The sequence below is a fragment of the Scomber scombrus genome, chromosome 9 (genome assembly GCF_963691925.1).
Source record: "Scomber scombrus chromosome 9, fScoSco1.1, whole genome shotgun sequence".
Classification (NCBI taxonomy): domain Eukaryota; kingdom Metazoa; phylum Chordata; class Actinopteri; order Scombriformes; family Scombridae; genus Scomber; species Scomber scombrus.
The window spans coordinates 22,765,330-22,778,807 of record NC_084978.1 but is presented as its reverse complement, the minus strand read 5'-3'; the positions used below and the strand labels follow the sequence as shown (position 1 = coordinate 22,778,807).

The following is a 13,478-nucleotide window of genomic DNA, read 5'->3' as shown; positions in this document are numbered from 1 at the left end:
TCTCATCCAAACCTGCTCACATCTACTTTTCACAGCAACAGCATCAGCTTCTCCATCCTCACAGCACAGTTATTACATTATCCCTATACATTATTCATATGTGCACCACCACACTGCATATGTGCATAATGTATATGTACCTTAAAGTTTTAAGAGACAAGAAGCTTGGTGTCTCTCCATGACCTAACCTGTCTCCGCAGTGATAGTACTGACATTATCTCCTCATCTCCTCCAGCTAGTCCCTCCGGAAAGCTCAAAAAGTCGACCTCAGTTTCTCTAATTTCAGACACTTAATGAGATTTTTAATTGGTGACCTTTAGAGAATGGTTTCATACCAAAGCTCACGAGAGCACTCGAGGGGAGCCAGCACATACCATTCAATACTCACACCAGAGTCTCTCATAATAGTCATTCAAAGGTCAAATATTTACCTTTACCCACTTATTTACCATACCCACTTTAACACTTTATCCACTAAATGAACAGATCAATAGATGGATAGATAGGTAGAACAACAGATAGATGAATCAAAAATTGAAATTGTGGAGGTTCTAAAGGGATCAAACAAGTTTTACAGTCATAGAAGTTGGTGGCATGTTTATACCACCACAGGAAGTATCTGGAGAATGAAAACACAACACTCTACAACATAACCACATCACAAACTCCCTCTGCTGCTCCTCTACAAACTTTTACCATTGCTCTGTATGACAAGTGACTGCCAAAAAACAAAATTTCAATAAGCAAAGCCCAACTGAGTTAAAGAAGAAGGCAAAACATAATGTTGAAATGTTGCTGTGGCAGACTGGAATATGTAGGTGGTGCTGAGTGGCAACAACAAAAGCAGAGACTCAAAAGGACTATGGATGCAGTGCATAAAGAAACAGTGGCCTCAGTTCCTTACCGTGGCGAGATATCACAGCCTTGCTGCATGAACGCCCCCAGTGAGAACCAAAGGGAGTTGAAGATGCCGAACTCATTGGTCTGCTCTGGACTCTGCTGGTTGGTGTTTTGCTGTGTTGCCGTCTGGCCCTGCTGCATCCCGTTAGCCGAAGCTTGAGTGGGACTCTGCGGCTCACCACCCTCCTCGTAGTCCTCAGCGTGCCACTCGTACGGGCTGAATCGACTGACGAGGAACAGGACGACACTGACGCCAATGTAGGCAAATACTATGCACATCCAGATCTCGTAAGCGAGAGGGTCCAAGAATGAAAACACGCCAGGTTTGGATTTAGTAGGTTTCTTGATCATGATGGAGATACCCAGTGACATGAAGGGCTTGGAGAAGTCGATGACTTCTTCACGGACCAAGGTGATAGTCAGAGGAGCAACAGCCACATCTGCTTTCTGAGGGAAGAAAAAAAACCAGGTCAGATAAGTAAACCAATATTTTATTTCATTTGGCCATCTTTTATGTTCTATGGAGAGCACCTATAACAAGAACACAAAGTTGTAGAATATTAATGATTATATCGTCTTTTAAATAATTCTGATGTCAATTTTTCTTTTTGATTACTGTTTGTTACTTTAAGTGCATTCATTCTAAGCATCACTTTAAATACTGCTAAAAGAACAAGAAACTTCCATAAAGTTGAGAAACTTACAAGAGACAGAATGAAAAAAAGGTTTTAAAAAAATGACAGCAAATGCCAATATATCCTGACTTTTAATGCCCAGTGAGGGTCAAGTTCCAAAAACCCAGGATACTACATTTCCCACAATGCACAATGTCCTTGACTGGTAAATAACCAAGAATGTGCAAACTCTTCCACAGCTGAACTGATCTCACAGGCAAAAAAGGCCTTCTTGTGAGTAGTATCCTTCTCTTGATGTGCAAAATTGATCAAATTGATGGAGTGCCCCTTTGATTTCTACTAAACAGCATTCACAGCAGACTTTCAGTAGTTTATGCCTATTTCCTGTCTTTAAGTGGATAAATAGATGGATAATCATACACAAAGCTCTGTCCACTCACCCCATACACCAGTTCTCCAACCATACCGTTCCACATCTTGGTCTCAGGATCTCGGGCTCCATACTTGCCATCCGACACAACCTTCAGTTTGTACTGGTAGCCCACATGTTTGGCTATTTCTGCAGCCAACTCGACAATGTAGCCCTCGTATTTATCGTTGCCCGCAAGCTGCTCGTGGTTCTTCTTCAGCATCACATATGGAGACTCCTGTATATTGGATGTAGGGTAACCATGAGTAAAATGTATTATCAACGCTTATTTTAGTTTGCATTAGGTGTTAAAGGTCACATAACCACAGTTTCATAATTTTCACTGATGTGGCACAAAACAAAACCTACACTGGGATGCATCATTTCATGACACAAGCTGCTGTGACTGTAAGTAGCTAGCATAAGTTTTTACAGCAGGACAGTTTGTTAAGCTAATTAAGTCAGAGACAGCATTACGACTGATAGTTAAGCTTTAGCATGTAGTTAAGTTTAATATGACTATTTCAAAATTCAGGAAGGGATGTTACGGAAGCCTTTTATGGTTCACAGTAATTCATCAGAAATCTTTTGCCCCTTATTCACAGCTGAGGCTTTTGGGAAAAAAACATCTTACTGGGGCCCAAAATATAATTGTTGCTGTGAGAGGTTTAGAAGAAAAGATAATTATATGAAATTACAAGGTATTATTTTGGCTTTGTTCCTTGAAGGTATGGTGTGTAATTCACACACAAAGGGTGCTTGAGTACAATTATTACAACACATTGCCACATTGAAAGGAGTGTTGATAACATGGAGCAGCCCGCAAGGAAACAGAGGAATTGGACAGGGTTATTAAAGCCGAGAAGACATCAGATCTGTGATAAAGAAGCGTGCGTGTGTGTGTGTGTGTGTGTGCGTGTGTGTATGTTTGAACCATGTAGACAGTGAAGGAGACAGCATTTTCCAGCCCGGCTGACCTCTGCTCTGGGGCCACGCTGTTTTCCTTGTTATATCAGACCAACATTTGTACATCTCACACTGATTGAGTGTCCTGAGAAATTACAGCTGACTTGACACCTGGGGCTCTGCTTTACTTTTCGAAAAATGAATTGTCCACTAGCACAAGGAGGACCTCAATTCCCACAAGTTGTTATGTGTGCCTGCTTTTAGCTGAGGCTGCTCTGAGCTGAGCAAATCCTGCCGCCATATTTCATCAAGGTCTAGACATGGGAGGAGGGGAGCGGGGGGGTGTTTCCCACTGTGCTACAGTTATCTGGGTTCTCCTGCTCTTTATGGTTGAGGTGAAGGTAATCATTGTTACACATGGAAACCCCATGCCCACTGGTAGAGAAACAGCACCCCGGGGAGACAGCAGACAAAAAGGTCTGGCGAGCAGCGCTTCGAACTTGAACCCGCAGACACAAATGCGAGCGGGCAAGTGCACACGTAGGCGCGCTCGCACTCGTTCACACAAACACATGTGTGCACACACAGATGTAGCATGCCATACTGAAGGTGCTCTGGGACTCAGTGTCATTGAGCTTGAACAGTTCCACTGAGATCTGCTGTCACTCAACCATGTTAAATATAATATAAATACAAGCATACACAAGTACAAATTTAAAACACACATTAAATGTACAAATGCAAACATGTATGAAAATTGATTAGTGTTACCACTGATACAATCATTAAACAAAATTAACCCACAACCTCAAGGGAGTTTTATAAAGTTATATAACTTCTTCTTCTTATTCTCATAGTTGCATACAGACTATGCTGTCAATAACCAACTACGAGCATGAGTGACATCATCTCCCACTCTGCCTGGTTGCTTGACTTGCTCTGCAGCCTTTTTGGCAGATACTGGCAGTTAGCTGGCAGGTGGTGCTCGGAGGGTCGCCTGCTCGTACCTTCCTATCTGGTTTGGGCTTCCAAGAAGGCATAAAAGGACTGCTTTTCGGAGAGTCTCTCTCTCTATGAGTCAGGCCTACAGCAGGGCCCTCAGCCCTTTGTTTTCCTTTGTTTGGTTTGGTGCACCTGCCAATACACTTTACACCATATTGTCACTCAACCACACACTGCTAACACGACTGATGTCTCTCCTACTTACACACCCCACTAGTTAGTCAATATGTTTATTTGTTTGAGTTAAATTAATTGATTGATATGTCTGTGAGTTACCCCCCCCCCCTTTGGTGCCAGTCTTCAGCTAGGCGGTAAAAAATGCTAAAACTAAACCTTTAAATTCCAGTCAGGGCCTGGTTTTAGTGCAAAACCACAATCGTGAAGCCACCAAGCCTGAGTGCTCCATTAAACACGGTCTGCTTCACTCCTCCAGATCTCCTGCTAACCCCGGGCTTGCCTGTGTGCGGAGGCTGGGACAACATGGATTGCAGGGGAGCACATAGTCATACCTGCATGTTGGCAAAACAACACGCTCACCCTGAAGCGACGACTCAGTGAGCAAAAAAGTTATAAAGGTGTAAAAACTCTACCTCTACCTCCACAGCCCAATAACTGTTCACACCTTATCTCTTCTCTTAGGTTCTGAGACAGAGAACCAATTTATCTTCCTAGAAAAGGGGACGCTGATAGGAGATTATGTCAGAGAGTGTTATTTTGGGTCTGTACTCTTGGGAGACTGCAACCTTCCGCTTTAAATGAAAATTTTCATGAGTAGATCTTTATTAGATGCCAACAGAGTGCATTATTAGTTTAACACATTGTATCGGATACTCTACATAACTTCTATCTAATGCTGCTTGGTGTCATTTTGTCTCATGTCTACACTGCCATTCATCAATGCACTGTCTCTAGAGATCTTTGGTGTGCTCACAATTTCCACTTTTTTGCATCAGGACTTCAGGACTGCTGCATTCACATCACGTTGGCAGAATATAAATATTGGAGAACTGTTGGTGCAGTTAAGGAGTATTCATGCTTTATTCAAACAGTTCCTCACAATGCTCCCTGTAGTCACACATGAATGGAAAAGTAGCCTGAATTAACCATTTTCACTTCGAGCCCTTGGTTATCAAGTTAAATCAGGTGTGGGCTATGTAGCTCCTTTTTAATTACCTGAATAAAATGTATTAGAGTTAATTTTGGAGTCTATTTAGACACTAATGCAGCCAATTTGACACAGATTTGTTGATATTCAAGCATTTTTTTTAGAGATATAGTAGCATAAATTCATCATATTTTGATGACAGCTAGGGAGATGATGTTTTGACACTTGGGTGCTTGTGTTTATACCCTTTGTGATTTGACATGACTGCAGCATTAGCAAGGGATACCACTTATGTCACTTTACACTGTTACAGATTCAGCTGTTTCCTATTGATGCTACAAGGTTTCTGATTGAAAACTGTCTTCAGTAAAAGAAGACTGCAAAGATTGTGAGTGTGCTTATGCTTTTTACTTGTATTCTACATGATCTCTTGGCTCCATTACCCCCACTATGCCTTTATCTGGTGAGCAGTGAATTTCTCTGAAGGGGATCGCGTAGTTGGAATTCTTTACCCCATTAACCCTCACAGTGGAGATCAACGGCCCGCACTGCCTTGCTTGACCCGAAGGCGACTGCAGAATGGCTTAAATCAGCTAGTGTATTTTTCCACACAGTACATCCATATATTGGATAGCCATATCTCTGTCTCAGTTCTACAATATTACACTGGCTGCAGTGATGGCCAGAGATAAAAGACACTTGAAAAATGCAGGAGATGTAGGAAAAAAAGCAGCGCTGGGCATCAGGTGTCTTCAGAGACGAAATATACTCTCTAATATTAAATTTTTTAACATGATGCAGACACTGAGAACATCCTGTACCTGCAAAGATGTACATCCATCTTCATTATTCTTGACTGTAGATCAGACAGGTATTGTCAGCCATGATCCTGACTGTCATGACAACCTAGCTGCCATGAGAGATGGTCAGATTTGCTGCTGTATTCTCAAATCCAGCCTCTTTCACTGACAGTACAGTAAGGCTTTGTGATTATTTCCAGTCTGCATGTTTTTTTCATGTCTCTTGACATTAAATGTGAGGTTGTGTTGTCCTTGTGTTTCCTTTTAAATGCACAGTAAATATGTACTGTGTTGAGTCTGCAAATCATCAATATGTCAGTATGCCAGTGCCCCTGAGACAAAATTCTTTACCTGTATTGTACTTGCCAAGTAAATTGATTCTGATTTTGATTCTGTGCAGGCAGCAGTCAAATGGGGAAAAGAGTTGGTGAAGGGAAGGAAGAGAGGGAGATACAATCACAGATGTGTGCTCAATTCATTTAGGGGGCTGAACCTTTAGGAACTCTATCATGAAAGAAAATGAAAAACGTTACTCTGTATTTCTGTGTCTCGGTCTCTCCCATCACACCCTGCCTACTACATATCCCTCAACCTCTCTATTGTACTCACCAAGATAGTGGTAACTATGTAAGTTCGGTTCTGCAGGCCGTAGGTTTCGTTGCTGCCTCTCACGAAGCTGGCGGTGGTCACGTACTTCTCATCCTCATTCCAGTAGCCGACCTATAAAAAGGAGGATGAGTCACCAAGCAGACCTTTCTTGAACTGATTGAATACTATTAAAGAATCTCAAGTGAGCCACGGAGTTATTTCAATAATTGCCTTGAAGAAATTATTTCTAAATGTGGCCCTTGAGCAAAAATAAATATCTTAAATACAGGCTTACCTTCTTTGGTCCAGATGGGGCCAGTTCCATGACACTAACAGTGTAGTTGGTTCTGCGGCCTTTCTCATTGAACTGAATGTGACCAGTCAGTCCATCTATGCGGACCTGAAATGGAGTAAAAGACAATGAAGAGGTTATTCTGACTTGCAAAATGGGTAAATAATAGCTGCTGTGAAGCATTATTCATACAGGATTTTTTCTTCATGTCTGTGCACCGACAGCAAGCATTTGCGATGCATGTTAAGCATAGCTCACATGTGTTTGTATAGTATTCATTTGTGAAAGTCCACAGTGCTTGCGTCCCCACGGAAGCGAATGACAGACGGTGTGCATGTATGTGTACAGTGCAGTGTGTTTGTCTGGGCTGTGTGATGGAGTTAATTGAGCGAACACAGCTTCAATCTCCAGTATATCTGCAGGCAGATGGTTAGATTGACTCTGAGCAGGCCTCTGCATAGCCACTCTTCAGACAGAGCCTCGGGCTGCACACACACACACTCACACACACACTCACATGCAATTACATGTATGCCCACAAACATGTTGCATTTATGATGCATTTAACCCATGTTAATAATAGTAAACAAATAAAAGAACAATATTACTTTTAATTGCCTTTTGAATTAGCAACTGTTTTTTTGTCAAGAAAAAGAATAATTTTCCTTGTTCCTCGATGTACACATTTATTCACACATGCATGAGTGTGTCTGTGTGCGCATGGGTTCAACAAGTCTCACAGCCAGTCCGGCATTTCCATTTCATTGCCAAATATTACATTTCTAAACTCAATTGCTGTCATATTCCATGATGATCACGGCTGAGCGTTATTGCCTGCAGGTTTTGTTTACTATGCCATGATGTCACATTTGATACTGGAGAGCTCTTCTACGACTTAATGTGAACTTTACGCGACAGAATGAGACCTAATTTGTTCAGCTAGCCCCAGCTCAGGAGCTGTTAGCCAATGTGTCACTCAAGAATTTGTGCACGTGTAAGTATGTACATGTATGTGTGTGCATTTGCATGTTTCCATCTGTGTGCACAGACCTGCTGCAAAGCTCGCTGGATGTCTATGCCCTGTCCCCAGGGAGCTGGTGGGTTGGCAAGACACTCTCCAGCGTTGCCCCTGCGAGAAATGTCTATCCTCTGTCTCCTTAGATTCTGGAAAGCCGTGGACATGACCTTCACCCCGTCATATGTTAGAGCACCTGTGTACTGTGAAGAGAGAGCAAACTGTTCAAACAAAAGCAAGCACAGTTATGAAAATTAAAATATCTAAAGAGTGGTGGGGCAGCAGTGGAAAAATTAGCTTTAAAAAGGTTTTCAATTAATTCCACAAGTGTACAAAAGTTTACTTAAAGTTAGAGTCAGCAATTTTAATCCAATACACTTTTTGTCAAATTCAGCAATATTGCATCACAGTTCGCTAGCTGTCTGCTGTGTGTATACGCTGGTGTCCACACACAGCACTGGCCCTATAATTGTATGGCTCCGACTGAGCCACACAACACTATTCCGGCCAGTCAGCAGAGGACTTTTGTGCTCATACACAGAACGAGGAAGTCATTTGGAGCAGCTATCTGTGTGAGGACATGACAGTCCCCTGTGTCCATAGTCTCACGGAGACCCCCTCATTTTTTTACACTACAAGTCTTTTTCTGTATACTTTAGTGAAGCGTAATCTGAGCAGGCAGCTATTTAAAGCACACAAATATGCCGCTGTATATGTGTTTTCAACTTATAAATCGTATCAATGTATTAATAAATATAAATACAAACACTGTTGATTTCTTCCCATGTAGCTAACATGCAAACTATTTTGGTTGAGTAAATTTCAGCTATTAGTCAGCCTTGTGAAGGTAGTTCGTCCAGCTGCTGTCCTCTCAGCTCTGCTGCAGCTGACAGATGGCTGTTTCTATGGACAGAGACACTAAACGCAGATTGAGTGAGACGTGGGGAGGCAGCAGAGAGGAGGACAGTGTGGATGGACTGTTGTGCTCACATGAGACACATTTTTTTCCTGCTCATGATAATGTGTGAGAGGAACAGAAGTGACTCTACAGCCGACGCATCGTTCTGGATTCTGCCATATTTCTCTTTTGGTCGTTGCCATAGCAATACATGTCCATGAATTTGGGTGGTGGAGCTTCTGAAGGAGAATGAAGGGAGGGGTGTATTTGTTTGGGTGTTAAGTTCACATTGTAATCTTTGTCGAGAATGTCTGACTCTACCTTTAAATACACTTCAAAACATCAAATAACTCTGTAGTTAATTTGAGTGTAAATACACTTCTTGGAATTGTAATGAGTCCTCCATCTCAGTTGGTTTGACAGTTGTTATGGCCAAAAATCCATTATCATTTACTAGGAGAAATTCCAGATCTGAAGTACCGAACTCAGATAAAATCAAGGGTTATCCGTCCACCAAATTTAATGGGAGACCTTTCATAAGTTTTATGCAATATGCTGCTGACAGTCACCAATAAACTAGAGGGTACAGGGGAAATAACAGCCTTCTTGGCTGAAGTAACCCTAGCCTCACACAGAAAATCAATTATCAAAACTCCTGCTGAGCTGATCATCATGATTTAGTTTACAGTACTTTGAACATGACAGAAAAAACTCTTAGTAAATCCAATGGTACTTTTCTACTTTTTGCATGATCACTTTAAAGACATAAAAGGGAAACTAATAGAGGGAGAAGAGAAGAAGATCAGAGAGCATAAATACTTTTAATCCACTCTTGGGCACTTTGGAATCTTTATTGTCAAACTCCATCCACTGCTGGACGATGCGGCTGACGGTGGGCTCCGAGTTGTTGACGAGCTGAAAGCCGGTGATGTTTGCCCCACCTTTCCTCAGGTCTGTCAGGTCAATGTCCAAGAAACCCTGTGACAGGAAGTGGACAGGCAGAAGATGAAATACACAGGTAGGAAAATAAATATCTCTGTAGTGAGGACACTGTAGCCATGCAAATTCTGAGAAGTCAGGTTATGCATCAGAAGGTAAATGAGCTGTTTCTGTATAGATTATTTAATTTAAAGGATTTTCAAGGGCATGAAGAGGTCAAAGTATCCAGTATTTCAAATAAAAACTGCAAAAATTAGAAAAACAGCAGAGAAAGTTAACATTGTTTTTATTACAATCCATTAAATCATCTTGAGACCCCTTGGGGCGTGCACTAGATGATGAAAAAAAACTGTGGCACCAAATAATGTTGGTTTTTCAGACTTTTCCTTAGCCCTTTTTTGCTGAGAGTCACTGGATAATTTTACCCCTAAAATCATTCATATAAAGAGAAACAGACAATGAATTGAATTTGGTTATAATTAACATATGCAAAAGGTGTCGAGGGTTTGCAAATACGACATTACTTTGTCTTAAGGGGTCACAAGTTGAAACTGTTAGGAACCAGCGTGAGCATGGTGCATAAGAGGGTAATTTTGTAGAATGCACTACTTTGAAGTTACTGTTTTAACTTTATTAAGAGTTCAAGTGTTAATTGCATAATGAAAATGACAAATCCTTCGTTTTCACTTAGAGAGGTTTTCCCAATTGAGCAAACTCCATCCAAGTGTTTCCTGAGGGACAAGAGTAGTGAGAAAGAAAATAGAAAACCTAATTTCATGCTGGGCAAAGTCCAGAGCTCATAGCCTACTGTTAACAATGGAAGAATCAAAACCTTATAGGCTGCTGTGAACAATGCAAGGGATGCCTGAGGGAGAGCAGAATAGCGAAATAAGCAATTTAATGTAATGGTATCTCCTACTTGCATTTTCTCCTTCTGACTATTATGTGGGGAAGGCAGTTTTTCAGAGTGGGAGAAAGGAGAGAGAGAGAATGAGATGCAGTCTCTCAGCAGGCTGCCTGTCAGCGTGGCGAGAGAAGATGCATACAAGTGGGACTGGGTGGTAGTAGAGACAATGTAGGAGAGGGGGAAAGAAGATTTGTCTGTGTCTGTGATTTGTCATAGATTTAAGAACAGTTTTGACTGATGAGAAGAGAATGTGCCACTCCTGCCAGGCATCTGTCATATACCTTTCTCCCTTTTTTTCCTTCTCTGCTCTGATTTGTTTCATGTCATTTGAGGCCCATATATGTCTCTGAAACCCTCACTTGTCTTATTTGATGTTCATATCCATACAGTAAATGTGTGACTGGTCAACAGCTCCCACCTTAAAGGCAAATAGACACAGCTGGCTGTTGAGTAGCTTCAAGTTCAAATTATTCCACGCCCTTCTGCTTCTTTGTGAAAGGTTGGCATGGAGACAGATACAAAATGAAGGCTTGCACGAGCTTTATGAGACAAATGGAAACGAATCTCTCCACCATCCCCCTAATGTACCTGCGTGTATTGCCAGGTGCCCATATTTCTCAGCTGAACAGACAGACTTGTGTCTTTTTTTCTGCTCCATGTATGAGCTAATGCAGTGCAGTGAGCTGAATAGGTTACTATAGAAACTAGCCTTTACTAACACTGGACATCCAACAGATATTATAACCACATTTATGTATTCACTAAAAAATTCTCTCTCTTCTTTATCACACTATGCTCTATTTTTCAGATAAAGACTAACATACACAGCTGCACACAAGTAAGTCAATTAGGAAAATTCTTTAAAAAATAAATAAAAAGGTGCAAGGACACAGAAAAAGTAATTTTTGTGTAAACCTTTTTATGGACCCATTATAAATGACTGTGGCCACTTTGCATATCAGCTGTTATTACCACTCAAGCCATATCATTTAAAATTAAATCTGGCAAACTGGCCAGACAAGAGAGATTGAGCCAATCTAAAACTCCAGCAGTGAGAAATTGTTCAAGCCAGCAGCTGCATATTAATGTTGTTATTACTAAGGTGTCTGTTGATGTCAATTTTCTGTTCATTTGGTTGCATTGAGTAAGCCTGAACACTGCTGTAGGGGTCTACATTGAGAAAATGGCAGCAGACAAAGAGAGCTAATGGATATAAGCTTGCATACATTGACTGCCTGACCTTTTGTCTGTCACCGCGAGACTGCACAGACAGTCACACGTTCCCATATTAACTGTAAGTCTCCTACTGTGCTGCTGTTACAGAGTGCCTGCAGGTTTGACAGTGTGGTGAAATAATATATGATGTAGCTGAAGAGGAAAATGGCACGTTATAAAAGACGTAAAGCTGCTAGTTCCTGGCAGCATTATTAGGCAAGTCTATTAAACTAGTGATAAAGTAAGTCTGTAATCCTGTTAAGCACCATGTTTAATAGCAATGTAAATTGAAACGAAACTCCCAGAAAGTATGTAGAGATCGAAATGAATAAAGAGGCACTGATATAATGACGACTGCTTACCAGGTTAGCCAGGATGTAGTGGTAGCTCTTTGCATTCTTGCCCTGCTCGACAATCTGGAAGACAAGGACAAAAGAGAAATAGGGAATAAGAGGTGTGACACAACAGCAGAAGGTCAGTCAGTATGTTTGTGAGTGTGTGTATGTACAACTGAGAGGGCAAGGGAAGGGTTTTGACAGCTTCACAGCAGTATACTTGCAACAGTGTACTTGACCCTGTACAGGACAAAGAGACCAGAGCAATGGGAAATGCAGATTTTTATGTATCTGTAAAAAGCCAACATAGCAAGAGATTACCCACTCCATAAAATCAAAGTGATCAATGAATTCACTTAGATGTTGTAAATTGTTTTAAAATGACTTAATAATAGTAGTAGAAATGGATGAATACATCAATTAATATTCAACTCTTTAAGAGAAGTAAACTGCATTAAACATATTCCACTTAATGCTTTTACCTGTCATATAAATTGCAATCATGACTCCATTTGTAAATGTAACACTGTATACTGTACTATATTTCCTTCCCTCCTCCACCTCCTCTTTCTCTTGTTTCCAGTATTGTTCCCCTGAGAGTTCTGGTGTGATCTTTGATCCGATATTTAAATATCTCCCCTGGAACTTCATCGTGATCTAACAATATCATCAAATAATGCAATCTGTCAGTGCTGAACTGTGCACAAGCCCCTCTCCCACGCCTACACCTTATTTCTCTCTTGCCTGTGCTGCTGTCATTCTCTTCACCGCAGGCGGCACAGGTCAGCCGAGCACTGATGGCAAGGCCGTTTTGAGCAACACAGCAGGAGGTGTGTAGTGTAGTTCCAGCATCACATTATTCATAAGTGAAATGGACACATTGTACAACACTTTGACTGACGTTTAAATGGAGCGTCATTGGAGTCTTGCTTGCTGGTGGCCCTTAATAAGACTGATATACAACCAAGACTTGTGTGTATATGTGTCATCACAGCATACTGGGGAGTCACATAAAATAAGGCTGAGTGGGCAGCACTAATTTAAAGCCATGCACCATCTAATTAAAAGCCCTAGCACAGTGGATAAGCAGCTCATTTCTGTGTCTTTGTTCAGGCATGACCTCACACATTTTTCACTGCTCTTTCTCTCTGTGAGCATCTTCCCTTGTGTATACTTTGGGGAGTGCAGTTATTTGTTTGTGTGTTGTATGTGTGTGCGTCTAATGATGCTGTAGGTCATGACAGAAGGTGGCATTTGTTATTAATGGTGACCCCAGCACAAGGCAGGTCCCCCGGCCGAGCCTCGGGCATGGAAAAACGAGAGGAAGGAGGATAGACACACACTATCGCTGACACCAATTCACCCGAACACTAACGGAAAAGAAAGTATACACTATATTGTCACAGTGGACTGCAAATAGAAATGTTTTGGATGCAAGTAGCCTTTTTAATTATACATGCAAATATGAAGAGTCATTCAGAGTTCAGCCCCACGGGAACAGGTCATTTTTTGTCTCTCTGTAGGAAAACACA

General features: G+C 41.4%; 1 protein-coding gene across 4 annotated transcripts in view; it reads right to left on the bottom strand.

Moving 5' to 3' along the window:
• Window positions 1-13,478, bottom strand: part of gria1a (glutamate receptor, ionotropic, AMPA 1a) — a 61,814-nt gene that overhangs the window by 26,818 nt on the left and 21,518 nt on the right. For 2 of the 4 annotated variants that reach the window (XM_062425080.1, XM_062425081.1), the window contains exons 5-12: window positions 11,974-12,027; window positions 9,370-9,528; window positions 7,688-7,855; window positions 6,641-6,745; window positions 6,367-6,477; window positions 1,976-2,182; window positions 1,057-1,347; window positions 905-984 (exon numbers count right to left, since the gene is read on the bottom strand). In XM_062425080.1, the coding sequence (XP_062281064.1) occupies window positions 905-984; window positions 1,057-1,347; window positions 1,976-2,182; window positions 6,367-6,477; window positions 6,641-6,745; window positions 7,688-7,855; window positions 9,370-9,528; window positions 11,974-12,027 (1,175 nt within the window). Of the gene's footprint in view, window positions 1-904; window positions 1,348-1,975; window positions 2,183-6,366; window positions 6,478-6,640; window positions 6,746-7,687; window positions 7,856-9,369; window positions 9,529-11,973; window positions 12,028-13,478 lie in introns of all 4 variants that reach the window. The other 2 variants (XM_062425079.1, XM_062425082.1) reach the window with 2 other exon arrangements.